A 25,206-nucleotide genomic window follows, 5' to 3' on the forward strand; every position below is an offset into this window, starting at 1 on the left:
AAACATTTCACTAAGGGATAAGAATTTGTACTATATGAAGCTGATGAAAGAATATGCTCACTGTACTTTCAGGAAGAGAAGCTAAAATCTTTTTGGGTTATGGATTAGCCTATAGAAAAATGCCTGCATTAATCAAACAGTGAAGGAGAAGATGAATAGGAATCTCACATGCACAACTTAAGTAAAACATAGCTCTATGAACCAATGAAGATAGGTTTCTTCTGTATTCCAGAATCTAACCAATATTTATATGTATAATGCAGGTATTATTTGGATTAAAAGGGCTGATTAGGAATGTTACCACTTTTACTGTTTTCTACAGAGAAAATATGTTCCAGTTTCAAATAAAAAAAAAGATTTGCCTGAGGGCAAGTCTGTAGTGAATTTTCTTTCTTTCTTTCTTTCTTTCTTTCTTTCTTTCTTTCTTTCTTTCTTTCTTTCTTTTTCTTTCTTTAAATAAATTTTATTTATATTTTATGTGTGACTGCTCTGTCTACATGTATGCCTTCACAACAGCAGAGGGCACCAAATCTCATTATAGATGGTTGTGAGCCACCATGTGGTTGCTGGGAATTGAACTCAGGACCTCTGGAAGAGCAGCCAGTGATCTTAAGCACTGAACCATCTCTCCAGTTCTGTAGTGTTTTTTCTTCATTCCTGACTGATGTGGGAAGGTCCAGGCCATTGGGGTGGTGCCCCTCCCCCTAGGTAGATGGTCCTGGATGCTGTAAGAAAACAGGTTGAGCAAGCCAGGAGAGAGAAATCGCAGAAGCAGGGCTCCTACAGTACCTTGACTTCTGTTCCTGTCTTCAGTTCCTGTTGACTTCCTTCATGATGGGCTGTGATGTGGAAATGTAAGCCAGATAAACCCTTTCCTCCCAAAGTAGCTTTTGGTCATGGTGTTTTGTCACAGCAGTAGAAACCTAACTAAGATACCCCTCTCTCTGTGATAATTGTCTGCTCTTAGAGTACAAAGTCAAGTCAGACTAAAACCCCAGTTTTTCAGGAGCAGGAAGACTCTGAAGGTTCTAGTATCCTATGGAGAAAAGGCCACCAAAGCTGTGGAGGCTGAGACTATCAGACTCTACAGCACTCCTCATGGGTGTGGTCAGGGAGCAGAGCTGGAGAAATGAGGACCCTTAGGAGGTAAAAAGATGATTGATGGGTCTCTCCTTCCACCGTGTGGGTCCTAGGGATCAAACTCAGGTCTTCAGGCTCTGCAGCAAGTACCTTTACCTACTTAGCCATCTCACGGCCCCTAGCATGCTTTCTTGACAGCTCTTTCCAGTATTTCAGGCATGGCTCCCTCCTGGGTCTCATTGCTGCTGGTCAACCCATTGTACTAGACCATCATTTACCTAATCATCCCTTTACCCATTGCACCTGCCAAGTTCTTTCTTTACCTGAATTCCCTCACATAAGAATGGATGACGGCTGTTCACTTGGTTCTGTGTTTGTGACTGTATCTTCCCTTTTATTACTTTTTTTTTAAATTTCAGCATTTGTCTTTTTGTTGTTTTTTATATAATTTAATTTTACATATCAGCCACGGATTCCCCTGTCCTTCCCTCTCCTCCCCCCACCTTCCTCCCAGCGCACCCCAATTTCCCATCTCCTCCAGGGCAAAGTCTCCCCTGGGGATTCAGCTCAATTGGTAGATTCATTCCAGGCAGGTCCAGCCCCCTCCTCCCAGGCTGAGCAAAATGTCCCTGCATAGGCCCCAGGTTCCAAACAGCCAGCTCATGCACTAAGGACAGGTCCCAGTCCCACAGCCTGGGTGCCTCCCAAATAGTTCAAGCTAATCAACTCTCTCACTTATCCAGAGGGCTTGATCCAATTGGCGGTTCCTCAGCTATTGGTTATAGTTCATGTGTTTCCACTAGTTTGGCTATTTGTCCCTGTGCTTTTTCCAGTCTTGGTCTCAACAACTCTCGCTCATAAAATCCCTCCTCTTTCTCAATTGGACTCCAGGAGCTCAACCTGAGGCCTGGCTGTGGCTCTCTGCATCTGCTTCCCTCTGTCATTGGATGAGATTTCTAGCATGACAGTTAGGGTGTTTGACCATCCTATCACCAGAGTAGGTAAGTTCAGGCTTTCTCTCGACCATTGCCAGTAGTCTATAGTGGAGCTATCTTTGTGGATTTCTGGGGACCTCTCTAGCACTTTGCTTCTTCCTAGTCTCATGTGGTCTTCATTTATCATGGTCTCTTATTCCTTGTTCTCCCTCTGTGTCCTTGATCCAGCTGGGATCTCCCTCTCCCCTAAGCTCTCTTTCCCTCAAACCTTGCCCTTCATTACCCCCACTCACGTCCAGGTTGTTCATGTAGATCTCATCCATTTTTCTGTCATTGAGCAATCCCTGTGTCTTTCTTAGGGTCCTGTTTTCTAGGTAGCCTCCCTGGAGTTGTGAGTAGCAGTCTAGTCATCTTTGTTTTTACATCTAGTATCCTCCTATGAGTGAGTACATACCTTGTTTGTCTTTCTAAATCTGGTTACCTCACTCAGGATGATTTTTTCTAGATCCATCCATTTGCCTGCAAACCTCATGATGTCATTATTTTTCTATGCTGCGTAGTACTCCATTGTGTATATGTACCACATTTTATTTATGCATTCTTCACTTTTAGGGCATCTAGGTTGTTTCCCGGTTCTGGCTATTACAAACAATGCTGATATGAATATAGCTGAGCAAGTGCCCTTGTGGTATGATTGAGCATTCCTTGCGTATATGCCCAAATTTTATAGCACGGTTGGTACATTGGTTCGCGTCCAGAGCCAAGACCTTCTTGTTACCTTTTTTTTTGTTGTTGTTGTTTTGTTTTGTTTTTCGAGACAGGGTTTCTCAGTGTAGCTTCGTGCCTTTCCTGGAACTCGCATTGTAGACCAGGCTGGCCTCAAACTCACAGAGATCTGCCTGCCTCCTGAGTGCTGGGATTAAAGACATGTGCCACCACTGCCCGGCCTTTTTATTACCTTAACAAATCCTTGTTACCCTCTTAAACAGACGCACGATGATTTTTCATAATAAATTTCTGCATTTTTCCTGTCTTTAGTGCTCTTTGGTGTAGATGTAACCAACTGTCTTATTAAATAAGAAACACAGAACCAATGCAAAGAAGAAAGCCAAGAGATCAGAGCTAAGAGCCTTACCCGCCTGCTGCAACTAGACTCTTCAGCCAAGAGACCTCTCCAAAAGAGAGCTACTTCCTGTCTGTTTGTCTTTATATAGACTTTCTGTTCTGCCTTCTCATTGGTTGCAAACCCAACCACATGACTGCCTCATCCATCATTGGCTGTCTATACAGACCTCCAGGTCTTCTATGCTTGGTATTGAGATTAAAGGCGTGTGTCTCCAATGCTGGCTGTATCCTTGACCGCACAGAGATCTACTAGCTCTGCCTCCCAAGTGTTGAGATTAAAGGTGTTCACCACCCCAGCCCAGCTTTCGCTATGGCTCTAATAGCTCTGACACCCAGGACAACTTTATTTATTAACAAACACATAAAATCACATTTCAGTAAAATAAAATATCACCATACTGTGTTTCATGGATGATTAATGTTGGGTGCACAGGAACACCAGGCTGGTCCTTTTCCAGTGCTTGTGTAGGGCACAGCATTCGAGGCTGCTTGACTTGGACTCCATTTTCATCATTTTAATGCAGAAAATGTGTCTTATGGTATTGTAGTGGTGACTCCGTGGTTAAGAGTGCTTATTGCGGCCAGGCGGTGGTGGCGCACGCCTTTAATCCCAGCACTCGGGAGGCAGAGCCAGGCGGATCTCTGTGAGTTCGAGGCCAGCCTGGGCTACCAAGTGAGTTCCAGGAAAGGCGCAAAGCTACACAGAGAAACCCTGTCTCGAAAAACCAAAAAAAAAAAAAAAAAGAATGCTTATTGCTTTTTCACTCCAGCTCTGCAGAGAGCCATTTGTCCCTTCTGGAATTTGGGGAGCGGGAGTTTCCCTTGAACCTGACAACTCACACACATACAATAAAAATAAATTAAAATAATTAACTTCCAGTGCTAGAAGGGGGTTAGTTGAGTTAGGGTTGGCAACACTAGGGTGTAGGGATATGCTTGTTTCAGGAGGTTTATGGCTGGTGTCAGTTTCTGGGGTTCCAACTAATGGTTCATCCTTAGGTTCCTTCAAGGCCTGACATAGGAATTTAGCTACCATGCTAAGCTGGGAAATCCAGATTTCAGAAGTTCCTCCATGACTACAAATTCCCTCAGTTGTTTTGTGGCTGGGTTTCTAAGACAAGCAGCACCTTTGCAGTGACTAGAAAGGCTCCCTATGTTTGGGGTTAGCATTAAGACACAGGAATTGTATCTTTTGAGGGAGATTTGTGGCTTAAAGTGGGAAATATTACATTCACATGAGGCTAGTTTTTGAAGAGTTAGAATATGCAGTCTTTCAAAAGATCTTGAAGGACTGAATTCAATTCCTCTCTTTACCATGTGGAAAAACATAACACAGAACCACAGTAGAAGGAGAAATTGGCCCTCACTCCACCCACAATCTGCTGGTGCCTTAATCTTGACTTGCCAACCTCCAAAAGCACAAGTAATTTCTATTTTTTTTTATAACTTACCAAAACTCAGGAATGTTGGAGATCAGGAAGAAAACAAAATGCTGGGATATGGCTCCATCACCCACAACTATGGGAAGGATGGTTTGCTGTAGAGATAATTCTGGTTGACTCTTTTGTGTTTGTTTTTGTTTTTCCAGACAGGGTCTCTCTGTGTAGCCCTGGCTGTCCTGAATCTAACTGTGTAGACCAAGCTGTCCTTGAACTTAGAGATTCACCAGCCTCTGCCTCACAAGTGCTAGGATTAAACAGGGGGACCACCACTAAGCAACTTTGTTTTTCTTGCTCATTGCCTATATATCAACTATCAACTCACTGGGATAATAAGAATGATTACTTGAACAAGAGATCAGGTGCCCATCAGGGACTCATATGTTTGAATGTTTGTATTTGGTTCTAAGATATTGTTTAGTAAGGAATAGGAGGTGTGGCATTGTTGGAGGAGGTATGTCACTGAGGATGGTCTTTGAGGTTTCAAAAGTGCATGCCAGGCTCAATCTCTTCTCTTTTCTCTTCTCTTTTCTCTTCTCTTCTCTTCTCTTCTCTTCTTCTCATCTCTCCTCTCTTCTCCTCTTCTCTTCTCTTGTCTTCTCTTGTCTTCTCTTGTCTTCTTCTTCTTCTTCTTCTTCTTCTTCTTCTTCTTCTACTCCTCTCTCTCTCTCTCTCTCTCTCTCTCTCTCTCTCTCTCTCTCTCTCTCTCTCTCTCTTTCTTTCCATGTCCTGCAGAACAGGATGTAAGTAAGCTCTTAACTGCTGCCTTAGCACCATGCCTGCCTGCTGCCATATTCAATGACATGGCAGTCATGAGCCAACCCTCTGAAACTGTAAGCAAGTCCCCAGTTAAATGCTTTTCTTTACAAACTTGGTCATAATGTCTCTTCACAACAAAAGAACAATAACCAAGACACTGGGTGACTTAGCAGACCCAATCTGGTGCTGGAGTCCCAGGAAGATCCTAAAGAGTTCCCAGTTTTCAGTCTACACTGGAATCCAGAAGAAGTGGGTTCTAACACTGGCAAAGGAAGGCTCAGACTAGATGAATTTGCCAGTGAGAGTGAGGGCAAGCAGATAGAAAAAGTACAAGCTTCCTTCTACCAGCTGAAGGTGTGGGCCAGATGTAGGGTGGATCTACTGGCTCATAGGATCCAGAATTAGGGACAGTCTCCACCTCAAATGATTCAACAAAGCAAAATCCCTCTCAGGTGTGCCCCACTGCCTGGGTTTCAGTTCATTCCTAATATACTCAAGGTGACAAGATTAGCCATCACAGACTCCCAATGTCCACCAGAGACCACCATCCATTTCTCCATAGTCTGCGTCTAATGAGAAGGGAATTGACTTTCTTGAGTGTGTATATGTTGAGCTTTATAAGTAGATAGTTATTAAAGTGTTAGGGAGCAAGTGAAAAAGGAACCACGCTGCCTGTCCACTAATAGATGAATATCAGTGTCCACAACCCACTGAAGGACAATACTTGGAGCCTGTTGCTGGCATGACCACCATTCCTTCTATTATTATTAAAGTGGAAAGTATCCTTCCTATGGTTTTGATGGCAGATGTCCCACAAAGAATCATGGGTTTGAATAGGAGTCACTGTTGGGGAAGGTGTGGATCTTAGGAATGGGGGCCTTGCCAGAAGAAGTCGATCGCTGGCAACAAGGGAAAACTGGAAGTAACCAGCCTCCTCAGGTCCATACTACCCTAGGTACCTGCTTTTCCTACTACTAGGCCATCCCTGTCCACAAGTGCAGAAGCTGAGGAAATCAGCATTATTTGTGCTGAGACTTGATTAATTCATCTTTTGCTGCAATGTCACAGAAGCCATTGTGAGGAATAATAGACATTTGGCCATATACAGAACGCATTAGGCCTGGTTTCTGTCCACACAGTATGGTAGCTGTTTGTTGGTGAATCTTCACACTGGTGAGCTTCATTAGGACTCTGCGAAGCTGATGAACCTCATCAGCATGAGTTCCCTTCTGAGGCCATGGCTTTTGTAGCTTTTTTGTTTATTTATTCATTTATTGGTTGAAGGAATGATTGTCCTTACTCTTATTTTTCTTTATAATCTCCCACTTTATTTTTGTATTCGTTCTTGATATCTGTCATTTTCACATTGATTTATCGCCTTTTCACAATTAAAAAACATACATTAGTTTATATTAGCTGCACAGCATGCATTAATAATCTCAGTGATATTTCCATATATGTACATGAACTTTGAACACATTCCTATCATCTCACTAACTCCTGCCCACTGATTCTAAGTCTCTAGTGCTTCCCTTTTTATTTCAGGCTCTTTCTTTCTATTTTTTGTGGACTCCTAGTCCAAGAACTGAGAGGCCCCATTGGATAGTCTTTCTTTTTTCTATTTTGTTTTTATTTGGGGGGAGGTGTTTTTTCCAAGACAAGATTTCACTGTGTAGCATTGGTGTTCTGGAACTCATTCTGTAGACCAGGTTGACCTCAAATTCAGAAATCAGAGTGGCTCTGCCTCCCTGGTGCTGAATTAAAGGCATGCATCACCACTGTCTACCTAGAGGGTGTTTAAGGAAGGGCACAGATTGTGTCTGTGCTTCAGGAAAAAGTCTCCTCCTGGGTGATTAACTTAGGCTGGCAGGTCAAAAGTCATGGTTCTGAGCAGGTCAGAGATGAATTTCCATTTTTTGATGTTATGTATGGAACAGGGCAGCTGAAAAGAATTCAAGGAGAAAAAAAAATGAAAGTCTAAAAAGAGCCTGTTCTTTGAGGAAGAAAAGAACTTTCCTTGGTGGGACTTACCACACCCTGTCCCTCCACCATCTTCTGTCCTTCTGTCTGATGGAAGCTGTCCTTTCATGGGTCATTTTCATTTCCTAATGTAAGTGGGGTGTGATCACAGGACTAAAGCTCTGTGCTATCACGCACAGAGGATGGGGACAATAATGATTTTGAAGCAAAGGATCAGTTCTGCTGGCCTAAGAGCTCAAAGAGCATGTCCAGGAACAAGACTCTATTGTTCTATTTACCAATAAGGACTCGAGAATCAGATGTTGGGGGAGAAAACCTGCTAGATGAGAGAGGCCGAGAAGCAACCAGAAGACCTTCCTTTGTGGCCAGAGACCCAAGGAGAAAAGGGTCTCTACACTTGTCCTGAACCAAAAGGACCCAAAATTCTCTTAAGTCCCTTACTCCCCCATCCTGGGCTTCTCTCTATCTATATTGCTGGTTCCTCCTTCTGCTCTATTGCTAATTCCTATCAACTAGTTGCTGGCTCCACCACCTGAACCAAGGGTAATTTTATTACCAGTCTCTGAGATTCTCAGTGCCATCAAATATCCCATAATACTTTCCTGTTTTTTCCCATTGAGCTCCTATATAATGTACATCAGCTGCCCTGAAGGACTCCTCTCAGGCCGGACACAGCGTGTTGTATCATATCTAATTGTGAGGGGTGTGTGTGTGTGTGTGTGTGTGTGTGTGTGTGTGTGTGTGTAGTATGTGTAGTGTGTATATAAGTGTGAGTCTGTATCTGGGTCCTGCCAAATCTCTGTTGAAGCATCAATCACAAAACAACAGTATTAATTAAGATCTGGGCACTCACAACCACTAAAGACTTGCCACACAGCAGAACATGTGGCCTCACTCTAGAAAAGGGCTTGATAGACTGAGTTCATGTTTTTCCTTGACCACGAGGGAATGCATAGGAAGGACCAATCAGTGTTAGAAAGCAGCCCTGTTACACACTCATGGTAACTATTGGTATCTTGATCTTGCTTTGCCAATGTCCAGACACACAAGCAACCAATTTCTGTTGTTTATAAGGGACAAACTAAGGCATTTTGTTTGAGAGCAGAAGGCCTAGGGTGCCAGGATAGGGCTCCATCTCTTACACATGTTGTCTATAGGGTTCTGGCTGACAAGTACTTTCTTGATCATTTTGAACATATCAGGCCACTGTCTTCTGGGATCCTGGACTGTGGTGAGAAGTCTCAGGAATAATGGGGACCATGAGACAAATGGTGTCAACTTTCTCCCTGCCCCACAGATGTTAGTCCTAGGTCCTGGGGTGCCAGGGAAAACTATTTTCTCACAACATCCCAATATAGTCAGGAGCTGTCATCCTATAGGACCCATTGATCTGAGTTAAAAATAATATAACTAGAATTCTTTGAGTGTAGACATGATGAGTTATTACAAATTGTCACCAAAGTCTAGGGTCCAAATTAAGAGCAAAACACTCTCCACCTACTAAGGGGAGACTATCAGTCTATAACCAAGGCAGGGCCAATGCTCTGGAGCCATTGTCATTCTTATGACTCCTTGTTTAATTATTAAAGTGGAAGGGTCCTTGTTAAGGTTTGGGTGTCAATGGCCCACAAAGAATCAAGTGTTTGGACACTGGTCCCACCAGGTGACACCATTTGGGGAATTTTTGGACCACAGGAAATGGGCCCAACAGGAAGAAATGGGTCACTGGGAAACACTGAGGACTGCCATTTGAGTGAAACCAGGCTCCTCAGGCCCCTACTGCCCCACTGGCCAGACCAGTGAGCTGTGCCGAGCCCTCATTGATCCATTTCTTGCTGTGATGCCACAATGACAGACACCTGTGCACTCACAGCTCTGACTGAGGCTGCCTCCTGTCCTTACAGTGCAGGAGCTGCTGGTTGGTTGGAGAGGTGGTGTTCGGCACTGGTGAAAGAAAGAGTTGACGTGGACTTTTGGGAGCTGTTGGACCCCGACACTGTGAGTTTCTCTCCAAGTCTGTTGACTTTATTTGGTTTCTTATTCTCAGTGAATTTGTCTATTGGCTTGCTTTATTTTTTCCACTCACTTTTTCATGTTCTTTATTATCTTCTATTTGACTTTCTATTCTTTTTGGTGTGGGGGGTAATTCAAGACAGGGTTTCTCTGTGTAGCTCTAGCCTTTCTGGAACTCACTCTGTAAACCAGACTAGCCTTGAACTCAGAGATCTGCCTGCCTCTGCCTCCTGAATGCTGGAAATAAAGGCATGTGCCACCACTGCCCACCAGTTTGTATTCATTTTTAGGTTATGTTTACTGAGGTAGAATGTTTTGATATATTTGTTTTATGGGTATGAGTATTTTGTCTCCATGTATGTCTGTGTGCCACATACCTGGTACCCGTGGAGGTCACAAGAGGGAGACAGATGAGCTGACACTCAAGTAACAGGTGGTTGTGAGCCACCATGTGGCTGTTGGGGACCTAACCGGGGTTCTATGAAAGAGCAGGAGTTGCTCTGAAACACTAAATCATCTCTCCAGCCCCTCTGTGTTTGTCTTTACCTCTTCCTTTATTGTCATGTTTTTCTTCATTTATTCCTCCCATTTCAGGCCTGTTCTTGGTATGGGATATGGCACATAGAAGCGATTTAGTTATGACAATCACAGGAACACCTGTAATGCATTTTTGATCACATTCATCATGTGATTAACCTGTGCTGTTATGCTTTCTTCTCCCACTTCGCCCTCCACTTTCCTAGTAGCCCCTTTTTAAGTTGACGACCCCCTCCTGCTCCCAAATCCCACAGAGGAGAGAAAACAAGCAGCACATTTGCAGGACTGGCTTTTCCCAGGTAAAGCATCTGCTCCAGTCTGTCCTTGTTGAGAGCCCCAGTTTCATCCTGGATGGCTTCCCATGGCTTGACTGTGGCACTCTTGCCCTACATTCCGTTTCTATATTGTGTAATTTGTCCTCTAAGCATGCAGAGCAATCCTTGCAAGGATCCTTGTGTGTTTTAACTATCAAGTATGGCCTTATTAATGTGTTGTGGAATTTGGTGAGAAGTATTAGTACTATTATTAAGGAATTCCACATCCATGTTCATTATGGAAACAGCCTTTTTTTTCTTAATAGTGTCCTTTCCTGGCTTAGGCATGAATGAGTTTGGAACTGTTAAGTCCTTTCTATTCTGTGCAGTTTGGAGGAGCACTGACATTTGTTCTTTAGGGGCTGGAATGACTCATCAGTAAGTGCCTGGTCCTGGGCTTTTCTGTGCAGAGTCTTTTTTCAACAATACTTCAATCTTGTTGTTTATTGTCTCTTCTCAAGTTGAATTTGTATCTAGAAGTTTCTCAAATTTATTCACATTTTCCAATCAATGAGAAGGACCCTCCGGGTTTAAAAAACAGATTAATTTTGGGGTGGGGTAGATTTGAGAGATGGCCCAGCAGGTAGGAGCATGTACTGTTCTTACAGAAGACCTAGAGTTTGCCTCCCAGCACTCCCATGACCCACCATAACTGCCTGAAACTCCACTTCTAGGGGATCTGATGCCCTCTTCTGACCTTCTAGGTCATGGAAAAGAAATCATACAAAAAGCATCAGTATTTTAAGTTATTTGTACTACCTGTGAGTGTGCATGTTGGCACCCTCGAGTGTGCATGTGTCTGTGCATGTGTCTGTGTGTGTCTGCCCACATGGCACATGCATGCATTGTATGGATGCCCTCAGAGGCCAGAGGTGTAGGCTCACCTAGAGCTGGAGTTAGGGCAGTTGTGAGTCGTCTGACCTGGGTCCTGAGAATCACATACAGGTCTTCTGAACTCCTGAGCCATCTCCAAACCCAGGTTCTCTGGGTTTGGGCGTGTCTGTTGTCTTATCAAGTGCTCTTTCATCTGATTTTATTAGTGCCTTCTCTCTCAGTGAGAATTGAGTTCATGTAAGAGGATGATTATCCTTCCAAAGAAACGTCTCTTAGCTTCTGTGACCCCTTGTTTTATTCTCTGTTTCTGGTTGATTCTGACCAACCCGATCTGTGTCTTATTCTGCTGTGTGCTGCTTTGGAAGGTGCTTTCTTCTCTTCCTGAGCATTGAGTCCCTGTTAGGTTGTCTGAAGTATCTCTGACTTTCTTTTCCTTTTGGATGTAGGAATTTGTATTGATAAACAGTCACAGGAGCCTGATTTGGACTGTTTAAAATTCCCCCATTGAGAGTTTTGTTCTAGCCGTATCAACGAGGACCCGACCATGGAGCAGGGCGGGGAGGCCTGCTGTTCTCCTGAGGAGACCTTCACTGCTGACTATAAGATGATGACGACCCTGGGCCAAGGACAGTTTTCAGAGGTCAAACTGGCCTTTCATATCCCCACTGTATCCTGTGTGGCGGTAAAAATTCTTAGAAATCAGAAGAATTATGCTTTGCTTATCAACAGTGAAATCAGCATCATGAAATCCCTTGCCCATCCCAACATAATTAAAATGTTTCATGTGGTCCAGACCAGAGAGACCACCTACCTGGTGATGGAGCATGCATCAGAGGGAGACCTGCTCCATCATATACTGAAACTGGGGGCCTTAGAGGAGAGCAAGGTTCGAAGGCTGTTTACCCAGATAGTGCATGCCCTGAAGTATTGCCATGATCAATTTATCATCCACAGAGACATAAAGGCCAATAACATCCTCCTCGACCATAGGGGTAATGCGAAGCTGTGTGATTTTGGCCTCTCTGCTAAGGTCATCCCTGGGCAGAGGCTTTTTGGGTTTTGTGGCACTCTGAATTACTGTGCTCTAGAACTCTTTGGAAAGGAGACATACGATGGCCGTGCTACTGATATTTGGAATTTAGGTGTGCTCCTTTTTTTCATGGTGACTGGGAGCCTTCCCTTCAAAGCTTACTCTTCTGTGAGGGTGATACAGCAGATCCTCACTGCAGACTTCAGGGTGCCTCCGCATGTTTCCGTTGATATTCGTGATGTCATCCTCAAACTGCTGATTATAAACCCCTACAGGAGGCTCACCATAGGCGAAATCATGAGGCACCCCATGGTCAGGAGCAGTGAGGCACATTCACCGCCTACCTCCACCCAGTCTCTCCCAGGCACCCCGAGCATTGTCAGGGCCATGACAGTCATGGGGTATAAATCCAAAGAAACCATTGAGTCTCTAAGAGACCATAAATACAACCAGGTGGTGGACAGTTACCTAATTCTACAGCACCAGTCACCCAAGGGAGACTGCTACCATCACCAGGAGAAACCAGAGAGAGCCATGCAGTCAGGCCTTGTCCTCAACCTGGCAGATCATGACACTTTCCCTGTGTCCTTAGGGAGAGCTACCCAGCCTGCTCCCCCCACCTTCACCTTGCCATCTAAGACCAAGGAGAGAGATGAGAAGAATGCCAGGCAGGGTGGCACAAGGCACAGCATGCCTGCCGTCCTGTGCTGTCAGCCAAAGAGGAACCACCCTCCCCACCTACCTCACCTGGGCTGTCCTGTGGCTGATTCCATCATGGGCAGCAACCTGGAAATCACTGAGTATTTCACACAGTCCGAGATCGGGTCATTCGGCAGCCACATGGCCAGTGTCCAGCCACCTCTCTTTCTGGACACCTCCTCTCCTAGGCCACACCAGAGTGAGACTCCAGGTGACACAGACAACAACTTGTCCTCCTGCAGTCCACAGGAGGAACTCTGGAGCTCCCAGGAGGCATCTCAGTATTTCACCCCCACAGGCTCCTCCCCTTGGGATACATTGCAGGAAGAGACCATGACCCGGGATGAGGCCATAACTCATGAAGCGACCATGACCCAGGATGAGGCCATCACCCATGAAGCCACCAAGACCCAGGAAGAGACCATGGCCCATGAGGAGGCCATCACCCAAGAAGTGACATGGACCCAGGAAACGACCATGACCCAGGTTGAGACCATCATTCAGGAAGAGGCTATCACTCTGGATGTGGCCATGACCCAGGAAGTGGCCATCACCCATGGCCAGCCCCAGCTTGCAGGCCCAGCTCCTTCCCGAACCCCGAGGCACCACAGCTGGAAGGGGGTCAAGAAAACAATTATGAACTGCCTCAGAAACCTCTGTTGCTGCTGCCTGCCACCTGCAGAGAGAGGCCATGCTCCTGCAAGAACCTGGCTCCAAAGAAAAGGGATCAGTGCACCCACAGAACCAGGTGGGTGCACTTCCTTCATTTTATTTGTGCTTCTCCTCCTGTCCCTTGTGATAAATGATGACTGTGCCCACTTGTGGCACACTTGTGAACCTAACAACCTGTCACTTCAGACAGACCAATCCCAGAGAATCCCCTCAAGTGTGACCTCAGACTCGTTGAGCTACAAGTGGACACAGAGATGCTGATGAGAGCAGGGAGAGCAGGAGGCGGGGCAAGGTCAAAGGAGGCAAACATCCCATGTAGGACCAGTGGGGTGCTTAGGCACTGCAGGGCCAGCCCAGTAAGTCCTGTGTGTTCCAAAGCCACTAAGAGTCTCCTTCCTGTGTCTTTCTGCTTTGTAGTCCTGAAGAGGTCAAGCCCCAGCTCCATGGCTTCTGAGCCACGGGTTGGGGACCAGCCTGGCTGAGAGTCGGACAGCCCCACGGGGAGCCAGGCCAGATGTCCAGGAGGCAGAATGGACATAGGTCCCTCCTGCAGAGGAAGAGCTGACCACCCCAGCGCAGATTTCTCCAGGTAAAATCCCAGGCAGGAAGGACAGGCTTTTCACAGGGTCTTGCTCAGAGGGGAGGGCTGAGGTGCAAACGGGCCCTAAGCTGTCTCTTGGAACAATAGTCCCTTGCCCTCTTCCCCTCCTGGCTAAACATCAGAGATTGCCCTCTGGGTAGTGACTCTCCTTTGCTCCCTGTTTTGGGACAGAGAACACCGTCTTCTCCATGACGTGAGACTTCTCTCCCCAGGGAGAGTATTTCTAGTCAGCCTGTACTACCTGCCCCAAGATGAGTTCCCAGGTAGGGGATGTGGACAGTAAGCAGCCCTGTAGGACTCCTCTAGAGTCATCAAAAGTCATCACAGCAAGGTACATTGCTTGAGTCTTCAGACCCAACTCAGAGCAAAGCTTGGGACAATATCGACTGAGGAGTGACTCCAGGGCCGGCTGAGCCTTCTCTCTCCACCAATTCTGCCCTCTAGTTACTCACCTGCTGCCTCTCCATGCTTGCTCCTTCAAGGCCACCATTCCCATTGGGAACTGGATTTGACACTCACCACCACATGCCACACCATGAGGCACTGATAGGTGTGGTGATATGGATCGAACCAGAAACCCTTATGAGGGGCAGCAACCTGCTGTGGGCCCTGCCTCTTGCCAGCCCAAGTCTGACTCAGAGGATCATATCCCTAAGGTGGCTTGTTCTTGCACAGGTAAGCAGGCTTTTGCACAATCTTTGGGCGAGCTTCCTGGAAGCCTCCCCTGTCCATCCCACAGTCACATTGGTAAGGTCTCGTCTTGTGTGTTCTTTCTCCTTAAACGGTGCCAACTTGCCCCAGCACGAGACACAGAAAAGTCTGTGTGACTGATGTGGACGGTACATCTGTCTATGTGCCTCCATAATGTGACATGAAAACAATGGTCCTGGGATGATAATCATGCTATGCTGCCTTCTGTGTCCAACAGCGTGTCTTCATAGTGTTCCAGCATGAGGAGAACACATCTGTCACTTCTCTTCTGTCCTCTGAGCAACATTGAGCTCCTAGGACAAACATTTTAATGTGCTCAATCTGAGAAGAAAAGAGAGAGAATCTTATTCCACTCTGGAGTGAGAAGAGTACCCCACAACCCCATGCTTCCCAATCCAACAATAACTACTCTGGGAAAGTACATTTCACGGGATCCTTTGCTGGCCTCAGCCACTGGATCTGCTCAGACAGAACTGAGGAGGACTTCTCAGGCGACTCTGGCCAGCCTGGGAGGGAGATCTGACTTCACATTGTGATCCCCCTAAGACAACTGTATTGTTCACCTGCCCCCATCCCCAGGAATATAAAGCCACTGGTGAGTATCTCTCTCTGTTTCTGTTTCTGTTTCTGTTTCTGTTTCTGTTTCTCTCTCTCTCTCTCTCTCTCTCTCTCTCTCTCTCTCTCTCTCTCTCTCTCTCTCTCTCTCTCTGCCTCTCTTCTACATGAACAACTTCCAGGCAGGTCAGCTGTTCTGTCTTAAACTAGACCCCCAGAGAATCACCAAACAATGAAGATTGCTATAAACATCAAACCCAAAATGCAAACATAAAATAAAAATTGCAATTGATTGAAATAGATTTATGAAATTAGAACCAGCCAACTGAAAAATAACATACATAAAACCTTGAATGACCCACCCTCATAATAAGTCTCACAGAAGCATGCTAAGAGAACACATTTCACCTACAACCAAAGATGGAAATTGGCTTTCATTCCCTGACAGGTGTATTAAGGTGTCGCATGCACAAGTCCATTTTATTTTCTGACATTTGGTCTGTCTACTTTCGTCAACAGGAATAGTACTGCTATAAACTGTTTTCATCTGCTGGTTATAGTGTTCCCACAGAGTATTGCCCTATAACTCAGGCTGGACTGAATTCAGTAGAGAGTCCAGACTGGCTTTAAATTCCTGAGAGTCCTGCTGCCTCAGTGTCTCTTAGGTGCACTGGAACACTGTTAGCATTTGTGGTTTAATCAAAGTCTCATATATTCCAGGCAGGCCACTCTGTAGCCAAAGATGACCTTGAGCAGGATCCTCATCTTCTTGTCTCTAACTTCCCAAGGCAGAAATTCCAGTTTTAGCCACTCTGCCCTGTTAAGTATGAAAATCTCAAGGCCAGTATAGGCAGGAGTGAGTTGCAGGCTGAGTGGAATCCCATCTCAAGGAGAATATGAAAGTTCTGAACATTTTGAACTATCAGATCTGGACACGGTCTGGGGAGATGGGGGAATGGCTAAAACCCCACAGAGAAAGGAAGGACTGTGTGAAAACTGGATGTGGCCTTGTCCTTATGTCATCTGAGGCCTGGAGCTGAAGAGAGGCAAGTGTGGGAGCTTGCTGGCCTGAGGTCACTGAGACACCCTGTCTCAAAAATGAAGGTGAAAGCCCAGTGGTGGTAGAACACCCTTTAATCCCAGGACTGGGAGGCAGAGGCAGGCGGATCTCTGTGAGTTCAGGACAGCTGGTCTAGAGAGCGAGATCCAGGACAGCCAGGTAAACTCAGAGAAACCCTGTCTCAAAAAACAAACAAAAAGAACTAAGGTGTGCCAGGTGGTGGTTGCACACGCCTTTGATCCCAGCACTTGGGAAGCAGAGCCAGGTGGATCTCTGTGAGTTCGAGGCCAGCCTGGTCTACAGAGCAAGATCCAAGACAGGCACCAAAACTACAGAGAAACCCTGTCTTGACAAAAAAAAAAAAAAAAAAAAAAAAAGAAAGAAAGAAAGAAAGAAAGAAAGAAAGAAAGAAAGAAAGAAAGAAAGAAAGAAAGAAAGAAAGAAAGAAGGAAGGAAGGAAGGAAGGAAAGAGAGAGAGAGAGAGAAAGAAAGAAAGAAAGAAAGAAAGAAAGAAAGAAAGAAAGAAAGAAAGAAAGAAAGAAAGAAAGAAGAAAGAAGAAAGAAAGGAAAAGAAAAATTAAGGTGAAAAAGCATTTGATGAATATTCCTGGTCTACATGTATGCTCAAAGGTCTAGAATAGAATAGACAGACAGACAGACAGACAGACAGACAGACACACACACACACACACACACACACACCTGTGGTCACGCATGCATCATGCACAAACACACACACTCTATGCAGAGTTCTCCAGCCCTGTCCTTACCTGTTCCCCCTCACTATACTCATGACCTTTTCTTTTATTTGCCAAAGCACATAACTCTTAAACCCCACGGTGGCATAACTACCAATCCCCTCTAACGAGGCATCCTCTCATTTTTTTCTCTCCTCTTGTTTTGACTTGGGTTTTCTGTCTGTAGTCCAGGCTGCCAAGCACTGGCGACCCTCCTGCCCTCAGCCAACTGATTGGACGGGATACAGGTGTGCATCTGGTCTTAGTGCATTTGGAGGGGTTTTGTTTTTTAAATTATCTATGTAGCAGTGGATGACCTTGAACTTTTAATTCTTCTGCCTCCACCTACCAAATGTAGGGACTGCAGGAATTCCCCACCAAGCCTGGTTTATTTGGTCCTGGGGACCAAACCCAGGGCCCCCTGCATGCCCGGCAAGAGCTGTCCCAACTGAGTCACACCTGTAGCTCAGGCTAGCCTGGGACTCACTATGTAGCTGAGGAAGACCTCCTAATGGAATTATAGATCTACACCATTGACCCTGAATTTTCTCTTTCTTTTTTTCTTTCAACCTTTCTAGATAATCAAGTTTTCCTATTGAGTGTCTTTTGAGTGCCACAAACATGAGCTGTTTCCGGATGCCGTTCTTCTTCTGAAGCTGGTGAGCTGTGATCTGGGCAGGAGGGAGGGAAAGGAGGCTGTCCCAGTCCCATGCCCTCTCAAGGACACTCAGGTCAGTATGCAGCAGTCCCTGGACTGTCACCTGTGTAGCCAGGCTGCATTGAAGGACTGTTCTAACTAGCAGGCCTCAAGTTGGTCTCATCTAACTCTCTATGCAGCTCTGTGGGAAAGGATGGAAGGCACCAGCCTGCTGTGGATATCATTCTATATAAATAAAACACTGATGGCCAGTGACCAGGCAGGAAGTAGGTGGCCAGGCAGGAAGTAGGTGGGACAAGGAGAGAGGAGAATTCTGGGAAGCGGAAGGCTGAGGAGGAGACACTGCAGCCACCGCCAGGACAAGCAGCATGTGAAGACGCTGGTAAGCCACCAGCCACGTGGCAAGGTATAGATTTATAAAAATGGGTTAATTTAAGATAAAAGAACAGTTAGCAAGAAGCCTGCCACGGCCATACAGTTTATAAGTGATATAAGCGTCTGAGTGATTATTTTATAAGTGGATTGTGGGACTGCGGGGCTTGGGGAACCTGGAGAGAAGCCCTCCAGCAACACCAGCCTCAACCAGCCCATGTCCACACCTGTAGCTGATGACACTATGGGATGGAGCCTCACCCCCCTACTTGAAGGTTTAGTCCCCTCACCCCTCGGGAGATCTCATACCCCTCACATTTAGCCAGTTCTAGGGAGTTCGTGCATTTTTCTTAAGACTAGATGCTAGAGCTAGGATGAAGGTGTATGCTTATAATGCCAGGATTCTGGGGGCTTAGTCAGGAGACTAGCCATAAATTCAAGGCCAGCCTGGGCTATATAAGGAGCAGTAGTCTAACTTTGGTGAGACTGTGAGATATCTCTCTCTCTCTCTCTCTCTCTCTCTCTCTCTCTCTCTCTCTCTCTCTCTCTCCCTCCCTCCCTCCCTCTCTCTCTCTCTCTCTCTCTCTCTCCTCCCTCCCTCCCTCCCTCCCTCCCTCTCTCTCTCTCTCTCTCTCTCTCTCTCTCTCTCTCTCTCTCTCTCTCAAACACAGAAGTCGAACAACAGGACTAGTTCTCGATGTACCTTGCATGCACACTGGTTTTTGGCCCTGGGTTCTTGCCCAGCAGAAAATAAACCAGGTAGAGCATGCTGGGAAACCCAGTATTGTGGGGTGGAGACAAGAGGATCAGGCGGACAAGGTCATCTTCCAGCATGGAGAGTTAGAGGTCAGTCTAGGAGGAATGGCACTATTTTAAAAGCAAACAACCCCTACCCCCAAATCTTAATGCCCAAATCTAAGAAAACAGTGGCATGGCAGCCCATAACAACCACATATTCCGTGTGAATCAGCGCTTTCTGATAGAGAGAAGAAAGTCGGGTGTGTAGATGTGCAGTAATTTTTTTCCCTGTGACTCACATCTGGAACTGGCCTGAGCATTGAGTTCATCCCCTGTGTGTGGCACCGTGGAGCTGTTCAACAAGTACTTCCTGCTGGCCCTGTGGGAGGCACTGGGGTGCTTTGTGAGTAGTGCTCCCTGGTGATCCTGTGGGAGGCACTGGGGAGCTCTGTGAGTAGTGCTCCCTGGTGATCCTGTGGGGGGCAGTCTGGAGGAAGGTTTGGAGAGCATCAGAAAGGCAGGGATGCTGTTGGCCCTGCAACCTGTCAGAAACTCTGGTGTTGTGCTGCCCCCCTGTGGCACTTCTGTACCAGTTCCCTGTTAGTGCACCTGGTTGGCTGAGGTCCCTGCTTCACCTGGTGCCAACAACTGGGTTGGTTGGGTGGGTTTGTGGGTGGGGTGGGGGTATGCTTGCTCGGCTATACCCATCTAACATGATTTTGTCCTTCCTTTCATTCCTTTTCCCCATTATCATAATAAAGGAACACAATACCCTTCATAGCTCTGCTGACCAGGAGACGGCCTTGAAGAAATTGCATAGACACACACTGCTATTCCTAACTCTGTTGTTCATAAGGCTAGACGACTGGGCAGCGAGTCAACTTAGAAAAGAATATAAGTGAATTTATTAATTCTTTTCACATGTAATAAGTAAATATATTAACTTAAACTCATTATTTTATAGTACCCTTGTATAAATTAATTTTATCAGGTAGCCGAAGTTCTATTAAGTGTTCTAAAATTCCTTTTCAATGTGAAAATCTAGGATTTCTTTGAAAAAAATTAGACAATATATTCTGATCATGCTTTTCTCCTCCCTCAACTCCTCCCAGATCTTTTCTACCCGCCCAACTCCACACCTTTTCTTTCTCTCTTTAAAAAACAATCAAATAAAATAAAACAAAACAAAATCAAGAAACACGCAAATCCACAAAAATGGAAACCAAAATATGTAAGCAAAAGAACAATATGACAAAAAATGCACAAAAAAAGCAATATGAGATAAAAAGTCTGCAAAAATACCATGGAGTTTGTTCTGGGCATCTACTGCTGGGCATGGGACCTACCCCTAAATGTAGTTAACATCCCCAGTGAGACTCCATTGGAGAGAATTAAATTTTCCTTTGCAATCAGGTGTTAATTGCAGATAGCTTCTTAGTTAGGGGTGGGAGCCCGGGTCCACTTCCTCTCTCAGTGCTGGGCCCCCATCTGAAAACTGCTAATGTCTTTTTTTTTTTTTTCCTGGAACTGAGGACTGAACCCAGGGCCTTGCACTTGCTAGGCAAGCGCTCTACCACTGAGCTAAATCCCCAACCCCTCTAACTTCTTGATAGAGGCCTTGTAATTATTTGATTGAAGATTTCTTGATCTCAGTGGTAGGTACCTGGTTAGCATAAGTGAAGTCCTAGGTTCCATTCTAGCTTCGAGAGAGAAAAAAAAAAGACTCTCTTCTTAGCATATCACAATGCCTTTGGCACACTTCCTCCAGAATGAAATACCTAATTCCTTCTTTTGAAGGTGAGCAAGTGTGGTGGTTGGAAAGAAATGCCCTCCTTAGGGAGTGGCACTATTAGGAGGTGTGGCTTTGTTGGGGTAGGTGTCACTGTGGAGGTGGGCTTTGCAGTCTCATATGTTCAAGCTATGTCCAGGGTGACACACGATTCCTTCTGCTGCCTGCGGATCAAGATGTAGAACTCTCTGCTCCTTCTCCAGCAGCATTTCTACCTGCCTGCCACCGTGTCCCACCATGATAATAATGGACTCAACCTCTGAAACTGGAAGCCAGCCCCAATTAAATGTTTTCTTTAGAAGAGTTGCCATGGTCATGGTGTCTCTTCACAGCAATAGAAACCCTAAGGAAGACAGCAAGACTGTCAGGTATGAGCCATACCTGACGAGCAGAGTGTGGTGGGAGCGGCTAGTGGGAACACAGACTCAACCACATGGCATGGTAATACCGTCCTTGCTGTCTCTCGGCCACTGTGTCCTGAGTACATCCAGGCAGCCCTGTCCAGCGAGCCTCGAGTCATCCTAATCTGTCAATACCATCAAGGGATGGAGGACGCCAGCCATCAGCTCAGGTGCACATCTCTGGAGCGATGCCACCAGCCCAGTCAAATCCTTCAGTGGTGACAACCCCAGTTTCAGACGGGCTGAGATCCTGACTGCAACATCTAGAACTCTCCAGCTAAAACAAGCATTTCTGACCTACAAAAACCAAGAAAAACAAACAAGTGTTACCGTGAAGTTGCGGGGTGGTATACACAGCAGTGGACAACAAACACATTTCCTGTGGTAAACTCACGCTTCTTTAACTCTGGGGAGGGAGGCCAGACAGTGTTCCCTAGTCATGTCAAAAGCATGAAGCCTGCTGAAGGGCATCCATAAGCAGAAAGATACTGGGAGTGGAAAATGTATGCTGCTCAGCCATGCTTCTAGTTGACATCAGATACAGCACACCAGGCCAAAGGCTGAGCAGGGATAGGGTTAGGATGCAGGGGACAGGCAGCAGCAAGGCCGGGAGGTAGTAAGAGGGGACCCTATGTGCACTGAGGCTCCAGACACCCAGCCCATGCATACCCAGTACCCTACCACTTAGAAAACATAATTCAAAGATGAATTTGTTTCAAATTTAAAAAACACCCAGAACTTGAGACACCCAGTGTAGGGCCCTTGAATGGAAAGGCAAGAGGAGCATATTGGACAGCTGGGTGAGGAGCAGGGCAGGGCCCACAGTGATTCCACACCAGTTCGGGAAAACACACACAAGTGTGTGAGGACAGATGTCCTGTCTTCCCCTTCTTTTCTTTTTCTAGAAGTCCTTCTTGGGAATTTTGGAATTACCCTAAGTGTCTGTAACTCGTTAAAAATGTTTTCTGGGAAATTCTAGCCAATGTCCTTCCTTCACCTCTGGCAAGAATACTCTGTTGACTTTAAATTGCTTCCGTCTCCTGATACCCCAGCTAAGTAACTCTGCACTGTCACCACTGGGTGGGGAGCACACTCACTGGACCGAAGCACAGAGGGCGAGGTCCCCAGCTCTCCCAGGCTGAGGTGGTTGTTCAAGTTCAACCCGTGAGGGCCTTCGGGCACACACCATCCCTTGTTTCCTGAGAACCTGCTCTAATTCTAACTCATACATGCACGAGCTTGTAAATTTCTACATTTTACTGTTTTGCTTTTTGAGAAGGGTCTGCTTTGTAATCCAGGTGACCACCAATTCCAAATCCCCCTGTCTCAGTCTCCCAAGTTCTGTGATGACAAGTGTCTAGTATAGCGGTGTCCTCTGAACTGAACACATTTCTCTGTAGAGAAAGACAGAGGCCCGTGAGACACGGGGCCGTGCGGACATCACACCCCTGAGAAAGCGGAAATGTGAGAGTCTAAGTGGCTTTTGTGTTTGTGATCCGGTCTCACTGTGAGGTCAGGATGGCCTCGAACTCACAGAGATCTGACTGTCTCTGCCTTCCAAGTGCTGGGATCACCCACCCCAGCTTTCTAGAAGCAGCAAACTGCTAGGGAAGGACACTGACCAGCCCAGAGGAGATTCCTAGGACTTGGCTTGGCCTGTCCTACAGGGCAGCCCTCAAGGCATGCAGAGCCTCCAGGTTGAGCTTTCGTGAGCCCTTACCTCCTGTCCAGACAGACTGCTTCTGATTCCTCCCTGCTTGTGCTGGTCAGCTTAATGTCAATTTGACACAAGCTGGAGTCATCTGAAGGAGGAAACATCACCTGAGAAAATGGCAGAAAATAAGATCCAGCTGTTGGATGTTTTCTTAATTAGTGATTGATGGGGGAGGGCCCAGCCCACAGTGGGTGCTACCATTCCTGGGCTGGTGGTCCTGGATTTTATAAGAAAGCAAAGTGAGCAAACCATAGGGAGTAAGTCATAGGGAGTAAGCCAGTAAGCAGCACCCCTTCATGGCTTCTGCATCAGCTCCCACCTCCAGGGTCCTGCTTGTTTGAGTTCCTGTCCTGATTTCCTTCAATGATGAATGATGCTGTGGAACTGTAAGCCAAATACTTTCTTCCCCAACTTGCTTTTTGGTCATGGTGTTTGGTCACAGCAATAGAAGCCCTAAGACACTGCTCCTGTAACTCCTCATCCATACCTGTTAGGAACCCCAATAGAAACTTGTCGGTTCACTAAGTTGGACTTTGGTACAATTATTACTTTAGTCTGTCAAGGATTCCTTTCTGGCAGGGGAGGTGTGTGTGTGTGTGTGTGTGTGTGTGTGTGTGTGTGTGTGTGTCTGTGTGTGTCTGTGAATGTACAAGTGGAGGCCAGAAGTATGTCTGGCATTGTCCACCATCACTTGTCACTTAATTTTTTGTGACTAGGTCTCTACTGAACCTGACCCTTGAGCTAGGCTGCCTGGCCATCAAGCTCCTGGATTCTGCCTGTCTCTGGCTCCCACCCTGCATCCCAGTTTACAGGTACAGTTGCCAATGCTTGGCTCTGTATGGGTTCTAGATTTGAACCCTGGTCCTCTTGTTTTCATAGCAAGTACTCTCACTTCCTGAGCCTTCTCCCTGGCCCTACAGTCTACTGTATTTCTCTTTCCAACCAAGTTGACGGATTTACCACCATAAAGCCTTCAATACCCCATCTTCTGAAATGGACAGATCATCCGGATGAAAAATCTCAAAGAAAGCATCTGAATTGAACCAAACTGTGGAGCCAATGGGCCTAGCAGACATTACAGGGCATTCACCAAACTGTGAAGAACACATGTTCTTCTCATCGGCACACGGCCCTTCCTCCCAACAGCCTGTGTGTTCTCAATCAAGTTTTAATAAGTTTTTAAAAACTGAATCATATCATGTATCTTCTCAAACAACAAATCAACGAAAAGCTAAAGTACATGGAAATTGAATACCATGATCCTAAATGATCAAAAAAATTCAAAAAGAAAATTTTTATATCTAAAATAAATGCAAAGGATAAGACAGTACATCAAAACCTAGGGTGTACAGCAGGAACAGAACTGGAGGAGTTTACAGCAATAAATGTCACATGAAAAAAGGTTTCAAAACAATCTCCAGGAACTTATGCAGGGACACTTGGCTTAGTCTGGGAGGAAGGGACTGGACCTCCCTGGACTGAGTCTACCAAGTTGATCACAGTCCTCGGGGGAGGACTTGTCCTGGAGGAGGTGGGAATGGAGGGTGGGCTGGGGGTAAGGGGAGGGCGTGGGAGGGGGGAGAATAGGGGAACCCATGGCTGATATGTAGAACTGAATGGTATTGTAAAATAAAAAATATATATCACAAAAAAAAAATGAAAACCAACCAAAAAAAAAAAAAAAAAAAGAAAGAAAAAAAAAAAAAAGGTTTCAAAACAATCTATCAGTGTATGTCAAGGGCTCAGGGAATCAAAAAAAAGGCTGAACCCAAAATTAGGAGGGGAAAGAATTGACAATGATCAAAGCAGAAATAAAATCAAAACTAAAAGAAAAATTAAAGAGTCATTGAAACAAAGAATTTGGGGTTTGTTTATTTGTTTGTAGATAGATTTTTCTTTGGGATGCCAGCTGACAAAAAATGACATGGAGACGTATTGTTAATTATAAAAGCTCGGCCTATAGCTTAGGCTTGTCCCACTGGCTCTTATAACTTAACCCATTTCTATTTGTCTACGTGTTGCCGTGTGACTCGTGGCTTTTACCTCTCCTCCTGCATGTCTTGTTCCCTCTTCACCCAGCAGGCAACTCCCCTTTCCTTCTTCCCAGAGCTCTCTAACCAGAAGTCCTGCCTATACCTCCTGCCTAGCTAGTGGCCATTTAGCTTTTTATTAAAGCAATCACAGTGACACATCTCCACACAGTGTGAAAGAATATTCCACATTTGCTTGTTTTATTTTGTGTTGTGTGTTTTGTTGTGTTTTGTTTGTTGTTTGTTTTTTTCAAGACATGGTTTCTCTGTGTAGCCCTGGCTGTCCTAGAACTCACTCTGTAGACCAGGCTAACCTTGAACCCACAGAGATCTGCCTGCCTCTGCTTCCTGAGTGCTGGGATTAAAGGCATGTACTACCTGGCAAATCTTTTTTTTTTTTTTCAGATAAATATAATTGACAAA

General features: G+C 45.7%; 1 protein-coding gene across 5 annotated transcripts in view; it reads left to right on the forward strand.

Moving 5' to 3' along the window:
• The window catches only part of LOC143272430 (sperm motility kinase 2B-like), a 37,809-nt gene extending 19,210 nt beyond the window's left edge, over positions 1 to 18,599 (forward strand). The window contains exons 1-6 of one of the 5 annotated variants that reach the window (XM_076567273.1): positions 9,169 to 9,316; positions 11,463 to 13,493; positions 13,835 to 14,006; positions 14,501 to 14,693; positions 14,947 to 15,324; positions 17,660 to 18,599. In XM_076567273.1, coding sequence (XP_076423388.1) covers positions 11,561 to 13,493; positions 13,835 to 13,899 — 1,998 coding nt within the window. In that variant the 5' untranslated portion in view covers positions 9,169 to 9,316; positions 11,463 to 11,560 and the 3' untranslated portion in view covers positions 13,900 to 14,006; positions 14,501 to 14,693; positions 14,947 to 15,324; positions 17,660 to 18,599. The other 4 variants (XM_076567274.1, XM_076567271.1, XM_076567272.1 and 1 more) reach the window with 4 other exon arrangements.
• The last annotated feature ends 6,607 nt before the right edge of the window (positions 18,600 to 25,206 follow it).

The sequence above is a fragment of the Peromyscus maniculatus genome, chromosome 3, assembly GCF_049852395.1.
Source record: "Peromyscus maniculatus bairdii isolate BWxNUB_F1_BW_parent chromosome 3, HU_Pman_BW_mat_3.1, whole genome shotgun sequence".
Classification (NCBI taxonomy): Eukaryota; Metazoa; Chordata; class Mammalia; order Rodentia; family Cricetidae; genus Peromyscus; species Peromyscus maniculatus.